Below are 18,518 nucleotides of genomic sequence, written 5' to 3'. Positions count from 1 at the left end.
CTCGTGTGATAAAACACAGCTTAAATTGCTGGACACCTTTTGACAACTAAAAAAAAGCAAACAAAATGGCTAATTAAAAATTGAGTATTAAATGTAACTATAGATAATTAACATTGAAATTTTTGTATGTATTTTACTCCCATTCGATTTTGTCTCGAACTTGCAGCTCCTGAAGGTATGTAATATCTTTTTCTAGGATCACTTGCTAGTAGTATACGATGTGACCAGGATTAATACATGAGTTGGTCCAATTTCTCCAAACTTTCATCAGGTGACTTTAAACTAGTGAAAAGAGGTATTACATACCACCTCATGATCAACACAATCTAAACATAAACCACCAATGTACTATCAAGGATACTAAAATACTAATACTTGAACAAATTTAAAATAAAGCTGTTTAGCCAATTTTTAGACTTCTACAGATGCCTATAGTGTCGAGTGTATACCTTTAGCCATGCATGGTTTTAGACAGTTAGTAAGAGATTTAGTTTTCACGGAAAAAACGGTGTCGAACAGTACAGAGGGATAAATCACGCCTAAAAGTGCGAATAATACAGTATCATAGTTAGTTTTGGTATTGTGCCATATTGATGTCAGCGTTGATAGTTGATGTTGCGTTGAATCTTTCCGCGTCCCGAAGGTTCCTTTTCCATTCCTCCATACTGGGCCGAGTGTCGTCCATTCCTCCCGCATCGCTTCTTAGTACGAAAACAAACGCCACAATGGTTGGCCTAACAGGCGGGATGAATTGGTGAGTTGGTGAATGCCGGTAGGTATGTGTGGGTGCACAAATCGAAAAGAAAACAGACAAAACATAAACATACAATTACTTGGCAGATCCTTTTCTCTCCAACGGCGCTATTCGAGAGGGCCGAGTCGTGGCGTTAAGTAACTTAGCACAATGGGTAGCGGAGTCACAACCCAATGGGTTCTATGGGACGTAAGCGTTTGGTCTACTAGAAACTCATCTTCATCCCTCCGTCAAGCGCCCCGTGTGTGTGTGTGAATGATAAATGAAGCCAAGTTGTACGAATGTCCAGGCTAATCCGATGCCGTTGGTGGTTGATGATGTGCGATGGGGAAATGATTTCATGATGGGCGACACGATGCGATCATCGATGAGTAATGGTTTGTCACGTTGCGCTACATCCTTTCAAACGGGAAGGTGTGTAAAGAACAGAAGCTGAAATAACTAAAAGCAAAAACGAAAGACAAAATAAAAACAGAAAATAATGCAAATTTTCTCCAATTTTCTCCCTGAAACGATAACAAACGACCGGGGCGAGATGGTCAATCTAAGAGCGGGGGTTAAATAAACCATCGGTTTATTTGTTTTTGTTTTAGTATTTTATCTTTGTTTTATTAATTACTCAATAATAATAATAATAATCATAATCATAATAATCCATTACTTATTAAAAAGTGTTATATCAATAATTCTTCTGTTTCTCAACTGCAACCACGCGCACCCTCCCTCTACTTCTCTTTCGGTATCTGCTTCATTTGTTTTGTTTTTGTTTCTCTTCTGATTGCAACAACGTTTTAGCTGTTAGTATGACGATTTTATGTGTTTTTTTTTTGTGAGTGTGTTTCGTTTCGTTTTGCCATTTTTCGGGGCGGGAGGTTTGCTCCCGTCGCGTGTTCTATCTGTTTTGGTTTTGTTTTTCTTATTTTTGAGAACGTTACACGATGTTACGGTTTCCTTTCTTTTGCTGAAAAGAAGAAGAAAATAAAAGAAAAAAACAGTGGAGCTGGAAAGTACGGAACCAGCGTAAAATTTTGTTAGCTTCACATGTTCTAATTGTTTAACAGCAATTTGTTTTTCTCCGGGTTGATATCTCCTCAACCTCCTCCTGCCGAGGAGTTCCAATTTGTTTCCTCGTGCTTTAAAACATCGCTTATCTTTTGACACCCTTACATATTCTGAGTGGTGAAAATGTATGTTTGTTTGTCGTGAGTTGGTTGTGTTGGGAATATATGTGTGGTGTATATGTTCGTTCTGTGGGTTCTTCCTTCTTCATCTTCTTCTTCCGCGTTTTGTATAAATCTGTACCTATTCAACGCGGGAGCAATGAAGAAGTTCTGTTTATTTGTTTGTTTGTTTCTTTTCTTTTCTTCTCACACTTGTATTAATCTACACTTTCCCCGTCTGTTAGTTTTTTGAAAACAAAAACGCAGGAAAAGCGCACGCCTATATATCTCAGCCTACCTAATATTAATGCATTACACTTTGTTATAAAGTTCTTTTTTTTCTTCTCTCCAAACTCCTCTCTCGGTTTTGTGTCCACAACGTTTTGCTTCGACTTCTCTGGCACCCCCGCAACAGTGTGTGCCCCCTTCCTGGGTCAGGGTATAGAGTTTGTTGGCTACAATTTTTTATCAACCATCGCAAACCCCAGAACCCCGAAAAGGATATCTTTTTTTTTCTTTTACACAGTTTTAAATTTTGCTTTTACTAGCGTGTGTGTTTGTTTGTTTTTTTCGATCGCACTTTTACAGCTATTTTGGTAAAGGAGTTTCCTTTTTTCTACTTTATGTTTTTACTTTTTTGCCACTATTTCTTTACCTTTCTCTCTGTGTTTTACGCGCGTTAGAGCACAGGGTTTTTGTGCGTTGCACCTTTTATCGCCAAGTTTTCGGCATGCACAAACAGAGCTTGCACAACACACAGAACAGACACACAAACACACAGCGATTACAAAAAGCGCATTCGCAGCCGGACAACAAAACATCTATACACTTTTACACGGCGATTGAGGGTTGAAAGATAGAGTGAACATATAAAACCGATGCGTTATAATCAATTATCCTTTCGGAAGTTTGCCTATGGCCATGACCGTTTTTTTTTTTTGGCATGGGCATATTGGGGAAGCAACTGAAGCCTTTACGGAAAGGTTTTGATTTCACCCTTCACTAAAGCGATGTTCAGTGAATGACTGTTCCGTGATAGTAAGAAATAGTGGCACCATCATCGCCTGCTGTCGTGCAGAGCCGTTAAGATCAAGACGCTAGCAAGAAAATGCCCTGATAACATTCGACAATTAGATCGCGGTCGTAAAGTATGACTTAACAAAACGCCTTTTCATTACACGCCTGGACTGGACCGCCATCTGTACGTATATGAAACAAAACCACAACAGTTTAGCCGAGATGTTGCATAACATTCCATGCTGCAGGATTTCCTCCATATGATCGTGATTCGATTCGGTAATGTTTCAACGCTTCATGCCATTATTTCTAAAGAACAATCACCACGCATACATACATACAGACATACGCAGGATGCGTACACGCATGGCAGAGACGCATGCATTGTCCTTTCGCTTGTTCGGTCAATGTTTGAATCTCGAAATTTGTGTGTGTTCATTACACACATACACGCGCTCGCGCGCACACATACACATACCTATCTTACATAGTTTTGTTTGATTTTAGGTTTGTATCTCTGCAACCCTCCTCCTGTTCCTTCTTTTTTGTATATATGCATTTTCATGTTACCGTTCGCTGGTGTAATTGTTACGGGGGATTTTCTTTCTCCCATTTCAACTAAAATCTAACACCACACGATGTTGATTCTGTACTAGAGCGGCCCGATTCCTAACTCTCCTTTTAAAAAAGGTTCTCCATTGTCATCCCACACACATAACCCTTTCTCCCAGTGAAACGGCATTTGAATTCGTTAACAGGTGTGTTCAATTTTATCTTAATTTTCCTCTTTTCCCCCTCCTGAAGTGAAACAAAGAAGAGCGCCAAATACATGCCACAAGTGCATTCATTTTTATAAGATTACAAACGATCTCATACAGCCAACCTATCGAGTAATTGTAATGTGAGGTGTTACAAACATAAATTGAACAAAATTACACAAAGTAAAAGAAAAGGAAATATCAATTAAAATAACATGAAATGTACTTCATTCCTAGTTGTACCAAGTATGTACAATAGTTCAATGAAACGCTAAACCAAACAGGGCGCACCAAGCATGAAATATTCCTTAAACAACGAATTAAAACCAACCTTCACAATCTGCTGGGAATGGAAATTCTGACATTTCAGCTTAATTTTAATAAACTGAATAACAAAAGCAAAAACTAACTTTCTTTAATCACAATATTCTTCTTTAAAGGTGCATTAAAATATCGCATGTAAAATTTGAAGCGAAACTTTCAACTTTGTTTTCTAATCTGCTGAGCTATATATAACTATATATATCGTGTGCCGTACAGGTTGTTGCCGTAGTTATCAAAAAATACAATTTAGCATTTTTCCTTTCACTAGCAAAACAAATCGGGACAAGTATATCGGAAGTTGATTGATCCATTGAAGTTCATCTGAAACAAAGAAAAAGAGAAAAGTGTTAAACATTATTAAACATTGTTTACTAGTAATAATATTGGTTTAAGCAACGAAAGTAATGAAAATACAGCAATATGATAGTTACAGTTTGGATTAATATTAGAATGCACAAAAATTAGGCAAGAGTAAATTAAAGCATAAACCCCAAAATAGCAGAATCACTTATCTACACCTTTATCGCATTCCTTAAAAAATACTAAAAATACTCTTGGTTGACAAATTTGCGCAATATCCAAGTTGTATGTACATCTACAAATGGCAAAAAATAAAAAAAAATCCCTCAAAACCCTCAAGATAACAAAAGAGGCAAAAACATATTACGCTTGGGCCTATGACTAATGCCGAAATCCATAGGTCCGCCAAAAAACAACCACATATTGTAGAAAAACCCTCGAAAGCTTATCGCAGCACTCAATCTCTGATCAGCGGACGAACACTCCACTAAGCTTAGACAATGGAGAAAGCCAACACCAAAAGCCTACAGCCGTGTGTCCAAACGATCTGAGGCACGCTTTTGAAAAAAAACATTTCGTGTGTTCCGTGAGCATTCCCAATAACTAGCACCTTAGCACTACCAAGTCCAGCGCGTGACCAGCTTGGTTTGTAAGCGGGTTTTGCAGATTCGTTACGATGGCTGAAGATGCACCCCACACACTGACCCAGATTTGGATGGGACTGTGATTGTAGGCGTGTGCGTGCGCGAAAACGAAATGAACAATAATTGAAACACTAACGAACGAATTAACAATTTAAAATAGAAAGCAATAGCTACAGAGCTAAAGCGTGTACCAGCTAATCGGTAAGATGTAAGTTTTAATTACCTTTTGAGCTAAACCAACCAATACGGTTGTGCACTATTCGTCTCCCGGCGCGGTAGGGGAGGATCTTGTGCGATGGGCCATGAAGAAGGCGGGACGCCATTCGCCAAATCATCAAGAGCTGCTACCGGCACACCGGCTAAATGCTGAGTTATTGCGCTGTTTCGGTATGTTATTCCGGCGTTATCTACTGCAATATAGTTTGTCACGTTCTTACAATGCGTTGTTTGCATACATAGTGCTTCCTTTGTTCTGTTCCGGAGTACCGCCAATTGCTCTTCAGTACTTCAGTGCCACCCAATACATGGTATTAACAAAATAAAACTAAACTCAATAAAACCAACTGAACAGGACATATGAGAAGGTCATGCCGCTCCCGGCCGATGGGCGCCAACCATATGTTCTATGATAGAGACGATAATATGAGCATGACCGTGGTGGGGAAATGACGTGTGAACGAACGATGGCTCGATGATGGGATCGTTGCACTGTGAATGCATTCTTTCGACCGTTTTGTAGTCTTCTTTTTTCGCTTCCGCATAGATGGCTTTTTTTGGCGTGGAAGATGTTTTCTAACCATTGCAGAGTTTTCTTTTTGCTCCAATCGCTTCGTTCCAATTGAAGTGCAACGCTTCGTGCCTTCTGCTGCAGGAACCAGAACGAGCATTCATTTGCATCTGGATATTGGGCTGGTGAAAACATCTTTGCCGATTATGTGCGTGTCTCTGGAAGAGGGTTCTGATTGCGCTGAATGTATGATATCTTCCCACGCGTGTGTGTTGTGTCCTGCGCTTCTTTTACTCGCTTTTTTGTTATTTTCTTTTTCCCTTCGTTTCGTTTTACTGGGAGAGAGAGAAAGAGAGGAGATGCTGGTGGATGGAGGGAACACAGGAACAGGGATGAATGTGCCATTTGGAAGAACTTTCTTCATACGCACCCACAACCATCCGCAGGGGGTGCAGGAGCGGAGAGGTGGCCACAGAAGGGTAAGGGAGAGGAGAGCTAGGCAAAAGCGCGATTGTATTCTTTTGTTTGTTTTGTTTTGCGTTTTTAAAAAGAAAATAAACCAAACAAGCTTTAGAGGATGTTACACTTGGGTTTCTTCTTCGGCGGTATCATCGGACAGAGGACCGCCCGGATCGCTTCATCGAACACCGTTTTCAGGCCCTTCTGCGTCAGTGCGGAACACTCGAGGTACTTGACCGCGCCAATCTCCTTTGCCATTGCCAACCCTTGCGGGTACGTGATCGGCGACAGCTTCTTGTCACGCAGCTTGTCCACCGTGTTTTTGTCATCCCGCAGATCGAGCTTCGTCCCGACCAGTATGATCGGTATGTTCGGACAGTGATGGCGAACCTCCGGGTACCATTTTGCCCGCACGTTCTCGAACGAGGCCGGATTGACGAGCGAAAAGCAGATAAGAAATACGTCCGTCTGTGGGTAGGACAGAGGCCGAAGTCGATCGTAATCCTCCTGACCGGCCGTATCCCACAGGCCGAGATTGATCGGTTTGCCATCGACCATCACGTTCGCTGAGTAGTTATCGAACACGGTCGGGATGTACTCGCCGGGAAATGCGTTCGTTGTGTAGCTGATCAGCAGGCACGTCTTACCGACGGCACCGTCACCGACGACAACACATTTGATCGCTTGCATGTTGCTGCTGCTGTTGTTGGGGGCCGGTCGTCTGTGGTTTGTGGCTTTTCACTGGGTGTGAAAACAACACGTTGGCAGTGTGCGTGTGTGTGTGCGTTTTGCCTTTACACAACCGTGCGGGAAGATGAAAGCGTACGCCGTGCCTTATTGTTGTTGTCAACTTTCCGCCTGATCACATGCAGCACCTGAAAAGAGACCAAAACAAACAAGTAAGTTAGACGGTTCAAACACGGGCGTTTAATTAATGTTTTAGTGTAGAATTGTTTGATCGAAGTTGGCAGTGCAATCCCTTCCGTTTATAAGACTATCGTGAGCTTCAATATACGTGACCTTTTCGTGCTTTTTCTTCACAACATTCATTACAATGTCCGTTTAAACACACACGCGCCAAAGTTCTGGGTAAAACGTTTATCATTTTCACTAAGACCGGTAGAGCAAAATATGGTTCCACAAATTCTTTCGCATAATCATCACAACGCGCCACACAAAATCTCCACGGCAAAATATTTTCCTCCACTGAGAAGGTTTTGAACGAGGTGATAACCGTTCATTTTTTTACTGTTCATCAATTTTATAATCACGAAACTCACACGCACGCATCCACACCGAGACGAAAGATTTTTTCGCTGATATCAACTGTCGAAACCGATAGATAAGAAAGCACAACCCATTTTGCGATACACATGGCGCGTCCAAGGGTTTTTCTTCCTATCAAAACGGTCAAGAAGGTCTTTAGACGGTATTTGCTATACAATCTACCTCTGAAATTGTAAGCAAACTTTTGCAAATATCGTCGTACAATTCAGATTCTCCAAAAATGTCGGGAGCTCCAGATCCCCACGTTCCAACTATTAATTTCAAAGCGTCCTAAAATACCATAGACCGAGTTCACGTCGATCGACGAAATCGTAAATCTGCAACGGTGTTCCTAGCGTATACCCCACACTGGTCATAGGATCCACCTGAAGAGCAGAGTATCAGTTGACGGTGACGATATTAGGGTAGTAGAGGAGTTATGCCTCCGGTTGTCGGTCGATACGTGCGGTGGTCCTCTATGATCAAGAGTCTTGGACGATATGGGTCTTCTGCCAACGTTCTCGCCATTTTTGCCGCCAGAAGAATGAATCACGAGCTAGCTGAGCTATTTGACGGATCAGACATCCAGACGGTGGCCAAGGCAGGTACGATAAAATGGATGTGACACATGTTGAGGATGCCGGACTTATGCCCTAACCTATCGGGGATTGCATGCATGCTTAAATAAGGAGAGCAACCCTGGTTCAAGCCTTATTCCCGTTTTTCTCTCTCTTTCTTGGCGCAACTTATTCTACGTCATGCGTGGCATTTCTGGCTTACTAGACTTAATTTTACCACCAGCTGGATAGTCAGTCCTTGCTACGGGAGATTTTGGACCGTTCCTGAGTTGTGAAGACCGACACCGCTACCAATACGCCACAGGCCGCCCCATTTCGTTTTCCCGTTTTTATGTATGGGATTCCCGTTTTTCCCGTTATGTATGGAATACTATCACTCCTTTCGGTTTCCATAATTCGCAAGCTAGGCCCCAAAAATAGAGCACTACCCATTTGGTGTATAAACAACGCAGTGATGACGGCACTGGTAGGTCAAAGTAAACATAGCAAACGTTTAGAAACAGATGAAAGGTAGCAACAGCAATTGAATGAATTGGGCGGTTTTTCTGTCTCTTTCTCCCACTCTTTTCAGGAAAATCTGTGCTCCCGCCCTGAAATCTGTGTGAATTTTGCAGTTTCTTCGTCGTAGAATTTAGTTTCGCTACTTTCCGTTTGACATCTTTAGAAAGGGTTGCCGTATCAACGAACGAATGAATGGATGACAAAAGCATGGCCAAATTAGTGGAAAGAGCCATTCATCTTCGCGTGGCCCTGGGAACGTAGCATTGAACCAAGTGATGCCCATATGATGAGATTGATCAATTGATGAAAATTAGTGCCACTTTCACCCGGTGCAGCAGGTCTTTTGCCGCGAGGGTATAACTTCCTGGGTTTGTTATTTTCCGGTAACAAAAGGGTCCGGACACTCAGCGACTGGCTGAGGGCAGCGATGGTGATAATGGAGGGCATTCGTCTTCTCGACTATGATGTTATTCCTTCCCCTTCGTGTACGACACAGTATCGATCAATGACCGGCTAACAAATAATCCTTTCGTAGCCAATTGTCTCCTCATGCGCGCGCTCGCGAGTTTCCTCGGATGGATTGTAGTAACTTGATCAAAATCAAATTATTCAACCTTGTGGGTCTTTCTCCTCTGGTCGTGGTGAATCATAATTGTTGGCTCTCCATGTGCAGTCCACGGACGATGTGTTGGTCATGTTTTCCTCCTTCCAGCGTGTTTACCACCACATTTTAATCCATTGCCCTCGGGCACGTTTTGCCGCGATGACACATACAGTGCGCGCGTTTTATGGGTTCCGCATAATCAGATCGTTACAGACATTTACAGGGCGTGGACGGATTTGCGGTGATTTGCGGGACGTTTTTTTTACCCCGCAACTTTCCCATTGCAACTACTTCCGTGCAGGTTTACGATGTAGTTACGGTGAGCACGATCGCAAAATCAATGTTGATCGACACAAAACATAGAGCTCGAGCTTTTGCTTTACCGCGTTGGTGGTTTCGATCATTGCAACGATGGTGCTTACAGACAAGACAACGACGATAGCACTGCTGGCTACAAGCAAAATGAAAAAAAGTTCAATGGAAACAAAATTACACTTTTCCTGGCAGCGTTTCCTTTCCATTTCTCCTGCCACCCGTTTCCGATTGCAATGCTGACTCAACCATGCATCGACGTCATCGATTGAAATACACACACGCATCGCCCTCGGGAAGGGTAGAAGAAAGATCCAACAATAAAAAGCACACACACTCGTATCTAACCCACACAAACACATACGAATGCGCGACTACGCGCGTATTTTGACGGCTGGTTGCGAATGATCACGGGGAAGTCAGCTTTACCTCACTGCAACATCTTGGCACACTAGATTTGGAAGAAAATTCCACATACGTACACGCGAGAGACAAACGCACTCGGTTGCGATTTTCCGACCAACATCAACCCAAAATCGAGGGTTTGTGTCAGATGGTCGTTTTGTGTGCCGTCATTCGAAGGCCATTCATCTGTGGGAGTCAGTGTGGATGGCAGGTGTGACACTGGTGCTTCTCGGGCACCCCAATGCGTTAAATCATCATTCTCGTTCCAACAACCACAGCAACCGAGATCATTCCATTCGAGAGCTGATGTTCGCTAAAAAAATATATACACACACTGACAGTTGCTGCTGCCACTGTCGCCGACATCCACCGCACCACCACCAGTAGAATAAGGGCGTGTGGGAAAGGAAGAGCTACAGTAAGACCTTGACGGACCGGAACTTGGTGCGTGGGTTAGAGCAGGAAGGCCATCCAGGGACACGGGAACCGATCGGAGGACGCGCTAGATCGTACCGATCGAGATCATTTGTGACCAGAAGAAAGGAATTTAGCACGCGTTGCGAAAAGATTTTCGCAAATTGCTTTGACAAATCAATGTTGTGTGAGTGTTTTCTTGCACTTTTTCCGTTTTTCTTATGTCACTTTTTTTTCTTTTCTTGGTGGACCAGATAACTGAGATACGAAGTAATACAGCCGTACACGGAGCGATGGAGGATTACGTTGTTTCACTTTGGTCAATCTCCACGCATCCCAGCACCGACCGCTATCGTCCCCACCCACTAACAGGCGCTCCGTTGGTAGTTTTTCTTGCTCTTCTCGTTTTGTTTCCTTCGATGGAAGGAAAACTCACTTTTCTTTTCCCACACAATCCACCGTCCTGTGGGGGAGTATGCTGGTGGAGGGTCGCGGACACCGTTACCACACTTATTGCGTGTACGCGCTGATTACGTTAAACACCACCCTAGCAGCTAATCATTACGATTAGGCAGAATATAGATGAACCAACCGCTTTTTACACCTCCTGCATAGCTTTCCCTGCTACTAGCATATGACACGGGGGCAAAGAAATATGCACATACGGGTCTCGGGTGGTCGCGGCGCGTTATCTATTCCCTGCACACACATACACCAAATATGCACACGTATACGCAAAATACACACTCTCATCTGCACGCACCTCGTTGATAAATGTGGGTACCGTGTTTTTGTGCTGCTGCGGGATGGAAATGTATTCCGGTCGCTACTGAATCTCTTTCGCTAACACCCGCTTTCTGCCTATTGCGGCCAGTAATTCCACAGCCACACACAAATGTTGGAAGTTTGATAGCTTTTTTCTCTTCTTCATCAATCATCCACTCACAATGGGCGACTGTTTGGTCAACTGCGCGGACATACGGGTGGAATTTTTAAACACGAATGATTTTTGAAATTTTTACCTAACATTCACCAAATTTCCAATTTGTTGAGTATGTTTTTACCTAAATGTGTATGTTCGTCATTCCATGCAAAGAAACCCCAGTCTTCCTAATCATAATCAGAAAATAAAAATAGAAAACATTTAGCATTAAAATTTTGTCCACGCACGTCTACTCTTCCAGTGTTTACCCAAGTGGTGATTCAAGGCTGAAGGCAGCTGACAGTTGCTATATTATTTTTTCTTGCTTGAAGCATAATTCAAGCAGTAAAACTATCTTGCAACGTATTCAAATCAGAAAGCCGAAAATACAAAATTTTGTGCACAGATTTCCCATGTGTTTACGAAATGCGTTCATAAAAAGAAAACATACATCGTCGGTTTGGAAGAGATTCGTGGGATAAACTTGGATAGAGCAGTAATGAAACGTGATTTGGACTTTGTGTTAAAGAAAAACTGCTGCTGGTGATTTTGTTTGTGATTATTTTAGTGTTGTCCTTTGCAGAAAAAAGCTACATTGTTATAATAGTAAATGCATGACATGCGTTTTGGTTGTTAAGCTGAAGTATTTCATTAAAACTATCATCCCTTCTAGCGTATCCAGAAGCACCTTCCGTCAACAAACAGATGACAACATAAACGAACGAAACAAGCTTGTTTGGACGGCGGGAAACATTGTTATTGTGCTGAAGGACAACGTCCTGGATCGCCTCGTTTGAGATTGGTAGGGACAGGAAAAGAGTATGAGCAAACTGCGCTCCTGCTGTGTGCCTTGCTGTAAGGATGAAAAGTTTCCCCTTGTACACAAGTTTCCCTCGGACAATGAACGGGCGGAACAGTGGCGTCGGGTGTTGGGTATCGACAGCTTCATCGGCCTACCGATTGACATCATTCGGAAACGGTACTACATCTGTTCGCGTCATTTCCGTGACACGGACTACAAAAATAAAGCGTCCCGCAGTATTAATGTAACGGCCGTACCGTCCATTAATCTCGTCGCGTTGAACGATCCGGAAGGACTGAACCGTGATTTGCCGCCACCGAACCGGGTTGGAATTGTTCCCGTACATCCATTCCTGGAAGTAGCAAAACAGGAGCTAGCGGGGGAGCGACAATTGCCCGAAGGAGTCCCGAAAATGGGAGAGAAGATATTGGAAAGTCTAAGAAAATCATCAACAGTGAGCCAAGAGTTGAACGATGTAATCAAAGAGCCTTTCGCGGGAGACCCGTTGATGTTACCCAAGAACGAATCCCCGACGTCCAACGTGCCAAAGATTACCCCCACACCCCGAACACCACCCCCGGCATTGAAACGAATCTTCTCTAAACGGTCCATCTCTATACAATCGCCAAACGGCAGCCTGGAGGAACCGAAGCCAAAAAATTCCCCAACCGAGACGAATAACGTGCTCAGACGGTCGGCGATTATGAAACCACCGATCAACGTTGTCCCACTGACTGGATTATCTAGCACTGATAAAGGATCCCTGGTGTTGAAACGGGTCAAGATGCCATCGTTAATGGTGGAGCGTAAAAGTAGTTCCCTTACAAACGCGATGACGCAAACGGATGATATGTCGACGCCGGTTGATAAGCCACCGGAGCAGGATGATGGAGGAGAGCAGGACGAGAAGGATGTAAAGAGTCCACCGACCAGCACGAAAGTACTAGCCCTGCTCGAATGTACACCAGACAATTTACAACGATTACAGCGCAAATTGCAGGACGAGGGTGGTGCACTGTGTCTTGACGAGCGCCTGTTACGATTAGACGAGGAGGACGCCATCGAACGTGATAAAGGTTAGCGTGTCGGACTTTGACCGTGGCTGCGTTTGCGATTCGTTATCAGAAAAAGCACGAGCCATGCGCTAATTTTGTAACTTATAAATGGTAATTTTAGTGCTGCAATAATCGTGACTTGATCTTACTTACAGCAATGAACTCGGACAGCCCGGACGCAGCATTGGACAAGAACCAATTCCTTACCGTACGGAACGTAAATACGGACGAATCCGTATCGGTTAGTTATGTTTGGTTGCGAGATCACTGTCAATGTGAGGATTGCTACAATGTGGCCACATTTCAACGGGCTACCTCCATTCTCGATTTACCGCTGGACATACAGCCTGCGTCGTGTGAAATTTGCGATGAAAAGATCAATATCATCTGTAAGTACACGGTGGGTTCATCCAAGGCTTCGATCTAATTCCATTCTCTAATAAACACTCTAGGGCTAGATGGACATCGATCGTCGTATGATCTGAACGTCGTGTTTGACAATCACGCGAACAGCTTTCAGAAACGACTGGAAGAACATCGTGCGCAGCTTGTTTTATGGGATCGTACGTTGATCACTGCCAGCTCACCCGGATACGCACGTGTCACGCTAAACGATCTGCTCTGTGAAGATACCGTCGTGCGGCAGGTCGTGAGTAGTCTGATAAAGTACGGATTTGCCTTCATTACCAAAGTCCCACCAAATCAGCAAAGTACCGAGATGGCAGTCAAGCGTATCTTCCCCGTGCAACGGACACTATTCGGTGACATGTGGACGTTCAGCGAAAGCAAGATGGATCACAGTGACACGGCTTACACGAACGGGTTTCTCGGCCCGCACACGGACAATACGTACTTTAGTGATGCGGCCGGTCTGCAGGTATTACATTGCATTCAGTTCAATGGGCAGGGCGGCGAGACGATACTGGTCGATGGGTTTCGTGCGGCGGAAAAGCTTCGTGAGACCGATTCGGCTGCCTACGAGCGGCTGTGTGAGTATCCGCTCGAGGCCGAATACATCGAAGAGGACAAGCACCATCGTTATGTGGCACCGGTCATACGAAGACATCCGGCACTATCCAGTGCAGTCGAACAGATTCGCTTCAATCCGTACGATCGAGCTCCGTTGCGCACACTGGCACCTGAAAGAGTACCACAGTTTTATGCCGATTATCGGCAGCTCGCCGGAGAGTTGAACCGGGAGGAGGCCCAGTGGAAGTTTCAGCTTACACCGGGCACCGTGTTGTTCATTGACAATTGGCGTGTGTTACATGGACGGATGGCTTACAGCGGCAAGCGTGTAATGACCGGTTGCTATGTAGCACGAACCGAATATCAGAGTGTTGCACGTACAATGGCACTGACCGAATGAACGTAAGCTCAGTACGATCATCGCACACACGCATTCAAACCATGACGCAACAAAAACTGCCTCCACCAAACGACCCAATTCGCCAAGAGTCATTGTAGTAAACCATTACACAGTTAATTTAGACAAAACTGGTATGGGAGTTCAGTGAGTTTTCTGATTATGTAAGATTTCTTTTAAAAAGCTTGCCACGATTACATCAACTAATTCAGATTTTTCTTTTTGGAATGATTTATAGGATTTACGTTAACTTAATATGGAAGGATTTGTTTCATTAAGACTCCGCTTATAGCGTAACTAGTGACGCTTTATAATTGGGATTAGCGGAATTGGTGTAATGCTGCAAGTAGCATAATAATAAAATAATTTTTAATTGTATTAAACCGTGGATTTTGCTTTGTTTGTGTCAAGACTACCATGTGAGTATTTCTAAATTCTAGAGACCCATAGCTTATCGACTAAAACTTCATCTTGCCTTAGCACTCTCACTGAATGGTCCGCTTGGCAGACAGATTTCGGCACCTGATTATATTGTGCAAGTCGAAATGAGTAGTATTCGGTATTGGTCAGAAATTTATTTTTTATTTATTAATACTTCACTCTGGTCACGCTTATCGGCCACACTTTACTTACAACTAATCAAGCTTAAAAGTCTTTTAACGTCCAACATCATGTTGGCTGCCTGTTCACAAATATCCCTTGGAAGTTCTCCTTTGTAGTAAGAACGTAAACACCACACCGAAAAGAATCACAAACACGCTAAGCCTCGTCACCGCTACCGAGGATGACGTTAAGTCGAAAAATTGAACCTGTATAAAGAGCGGCACCCGGATCTCTTCATCCAACCGGAAGCGTAGATTAACACGCGGTCCAAAAACGATCTCAGCATCATGAACGATCGCCTGATGCCGAACGTCACGAACGCGTGTTCGGGCGTAATAGTACCGATAACCCACATTGATAAGCATATTGCTGCAGGTAAAGTAACTGTCGGTGTTGGGCGACGATTCGGATCCGGGTTCCGCTTCGAGGATGAAGTTGGTGGAACGCACCCGCACCCATTCGGTGGTACGATTGATCGGGTTACCATACTTTGAAACGTACAGATTCAGATAATCATATCGTGCTCCACCCATCGAAGAAATGTCCGAATAAATGCCGTGTAGCAGCTGTGCGTTCAGTGCCGTCTGAAGATCCTGACAAAATTTGGTATAATTTTGAATGCTACCGCCCGTTTGGTTCATAAGATTGGGCGGAATGTAGTTACACCGGTGAAACACATCCGTTCCAAAGTCGACCGTTCTGTGGTGATCTTCGGTCAAAACACAACGATTCCTACGACTGATTGGGATGCGTAGACGAAATGAAGCGTCCGGTAAGCGTGTTCCGTTGGTAAAGTAAGCTAGCATGCGCTTTGGTGGATTCTCCGTAGGAGCTTCCACCGGGGGAATAGTTCCGTTAGCACCAAGCTCTAGATGGGACACAATCAATGGTTTCCCGACGAGATAGCCTATATTACCGCTGATAGCGCGTGTTAAATTCACTTTCGAAGGAACCGACGGGACGATAAACTTAACGTTGATACGTTGCCACACTGTTTCCATCCAAAGCTCTCCGTTTGAGTTTCGGTCCGCGTAAGCAGGTGTGCACAGGAGCTTCATATGCACCTGCTGAAGGTTTGTATGGTTGTGGGTAAACAAAATCTCAAGCTCTCGGCAAATCGTGCCAGGATCTTCCTCGATAGTTTCATCCACAGAGACAGCTCCATCAGTCATGTTAGCACCCAGCGTACAGTTCCAACCATCTCCAGCAGTGTAATAGCAAATGGAAATAGTAGCATTCAGACAATCACCATCCTCCACACAGTAGTGCTCCATAACGGTGGACTTTTTGGGTGTACGAAAGAACCGTACCGATGAGGATGCTTGCCGAAGAATGGCTCGATTATACTCGCCCAACTCATCCACCGTTCGTTGACAAAGGGTAGTGCGGTCTTGCAGGAAGCGTACAGGTTGTTCGACATGGCACACCGTACCGGTGAGTGTGGTGGGAAGCGCTGAAAGTAAACAAACACTCTTCATCAGGCAAACCAAAAAATTGAGGATCGCGTATGGAATTGTGTCGTTCTACCAAACAATTGGACCAGTTCGCTTGTTTCGTTGTAGACGTACATGACGTCATCTACTCGGTAGTAATCGAACCGCATATCTTCCGATGAAGCGGGATTGGCTAACGGAAACACTTCCTTCCATTTTCGTCGGGTCGCAGAGGGAAGTCGTCCTGGGTTATAGTACTAAAATGGAAACATAAGAAATGTATATTAGACGCTCAGACAACTCTGTTGGTGCTAACGCACACTATCATCTCCTTCCTCGTAGATGGGTTCAACGAGACAAAACAATCCACCTTGCACCCGGCACGATTGCAATCCTTCACCGTGATGGTACTCGTCCGTGTGTAGTTGCTCCTGATCGCAATTATACGTACGTAAGATGACCGCATTACAATCAATATCACAGCAACAATTTACATCACACGCGTTAATCTGGTGAAAGTAAATTAAAACATGCGGTTAGTATCTCTTTGATTTACAGGGAAGCTGCAAGTATGCAACCATCACCATTAGATCACATCGGCAGTAGTATCCTTTTGGAACCAACTTTGCAGCACGTCCTGTTTTCAGCAATGGGTACGAAACATCTGTCGAATCCATAGTAGGCGTTGCTCCAGAAGCAACAGTTGCCGCGGTACTTTCCGCAGTAACAGTTGCTTCCGTTGCAGTTGTCTTGCTAGTTGTCGTAGAAGAAACACTGGTTGTACTACCTTCGGTCATGGAGGATTTGGTAGATGTCTCCGTAACTGGTTCGCTGGTAAGTGTTGTTGTTGAGCTAACATTCCCGATCGTATCTGTCGTATTCTTGACGTTAATCTTTGCCACATCTATCTTCACGAAATGCTGTACATTTCGTTCGCCTCCTTCAATACACGGTGTGATTAAAATTATCCCAAGCCACAAAAGCCTACAGGCCATGTTCAAATTAATGCAGTTCGACACCATAATCCGCAAAGTTCTTAAATATCAGCATCAAATCCAGTTCGACCGAACCGGCTGTCTTGGTTAATAGTTTGTACCGCTCTATGCCCGTGAACGCTATGTCACTCTTGGCAAGCGAAAACCCACCCGTGTGGAACTTCTCCCGCACCGTATCGGTGATACGAGCAGATGAAACTTTCCACGTGGCTATTCGCACCCGATGCTGTCCGGGACGCACCGGCACAAAGGCGAACCCGTACCCGACGGGCCAGTAGTGCTGGAGGGCGTTCACCGCGTACACTTCCACGTGCAGCTTGGGCCAACCTTGCAGCCCGCGAGTCACCAGATGCAGATCGATCGGTGTACAGAGATCAGACCGCTGCTCTATACGAGATGTGCTGCAGCAGGACTGTCCTTCGGTGTGACCCTCGATTGCTTTCCAGTTCGAGCCGTACTGGACGCTCCAGCGACAGAACAGGTTGGGTTCCTCAAAGTCGACCGCCGTCTTAAGTTCACCGATTATGTGCAGTTCCGCCATCAGGCGCACATTGTTCGAAGGGAATCCTTGCAGAATTCTTGTGGGATTTAAAACAATTTTAGAATAGAACCTGCACCCTGAATAACGCGCAACACACCAAATGCGTTCGTTTGGGTTTGCTTTGCCGTTGCTAGGCATTGGAGCAAACATTCGGATCACTATGGCAACCATCGACAAATGTCAAGGAAGTAAGAATTACAACTGTTTTTTTTTTGTTATATTGCTGTATGGTTCTATTAGTGACCAATTGATAGTGCCATGGGCAAAATTCTGGAATGTCTTAACTAATGTTAGATACCATTGGCGATTCAATTGGGATCAAAGCTTTTATAACCATATAATTGACAGCATCACGAACCGAACTGTAGTCTCACTGACTCCTGAAATACTCGATCAAGAGGAATTCTATACCCAATTATTTCGGTTAGATTCTCAACGGCTCACCTTTAGTTCGGGCGTGTACAAGAATTCAGGCCTTAACCACGTTTACTAACTCAATCCACTGTAACACAACATTCACACAATTTTTGCTATCCCAGGAAATGTAATTGCTTTTATTGGTAAAAACAGGTCACAGA

General features: G+C 44.1%; 4 protein-coding genes across 5 annotated transcripts; 1 reads left to right on the top strand and 3 right to left on the bottom strand.

Moving 5' to 3' along the window:
- Positions 1-702: 702 nt before the first annotated feature.
- Positions 703-6,833, bottom strand: LOC128713409 (ras-related protein Rac1). Of its 2 annotated transcripts, XM_053808268.1 has the most exons (2): positions 6,269-6,833; positions 703-734 (listed from the first exon to the last, which is right to left on the bottom strand). In XM_053808268.1, exons 1-2 carry the CDS (start codon positions 6,831-6,833, stop codon positions 703-705), a joined length of 597 nt encoding a protein of 198 aa, XP_053664243.1. The 2 variants fall into 2 exon arrangements, with proteins under 2 accessions (XP_053664243.1, XP_053664244.1); XM_053808269.1 differs by lacking the exon at positions 703-734 and having other exon boundaries at positions 6,236-6,833.
- Positions 6,834-11,966: 5,133 nt separating this feature from the next.
- LOC128713313 (uncharacterized) lies at positions 11,967-14,371 on the top strand. The gene is made up of 3 exons (XM_053808174.1): positions 11,967-13,023; positions 13,158-13,391; positions 13,455-14,371. The coding sequence occupies exons 1-3, from the start codon at positions 11,967-11,969 to the stop codon at positions 14,369-14,371; spliced, it is 2,208 nt and encodes a 735-aa protein (XP_053664149.1).
- Positions 14,372-15,054: 683 nt separating this feature from the next.
- Positions 15,055-17,399, bottom strand: LOC128713978 (tectonic). The gene is made up of 4 exons (XM_053808853.1): positions 16,989-17,399; positions 16,725-16,913; positions 16,499-16,661; positions 15,055-16,424 (listed from the first exon to the last, which is right to left on the bottom strand). Exons 1-4 carry the CDS (start codon positions 17,397-17,399, stop codon positions 15,055-15,057), a joined length of 2,133 nt encoding a protein of 710 aa, XP_053664828.1.
- A 7-nt stretch (positions 17,400-17,406) lies between these two features.
- Positions 17,407-17,940, bottom strand: LOC128713977 (B9 domain-containing protein 2). Its single transcript, XM_053808852.1, has one exon. The coding sequence runs from the start codon at positions 17,938-17,940 to the stop codon at positions 17,407-17,409; it is 534 nt and encodes a 177-aa protein (XP_053664827.1).
- Positions 17,941-18,518: the final 578 nt, after the last annotated feature.

The sequence above is a fragment of the Anopheles marshallii genome, chromosome 3 (assembly GCF_943734725.1).
Source record: "Anopheles marshallii chromosome 3, idAnoMarsDA_429_01, whole genome shotgun sequence".
NCBI lineage: Eukaryota > Metazoa > Arthropoda > Insecta > Diptera > Culicidae > Anopheles > Anopheles marshallii.
Note: the sequence above shows the minus strand (reverse complement) of the source record. Positions and strands in the feature narration are given on the sequence as shown.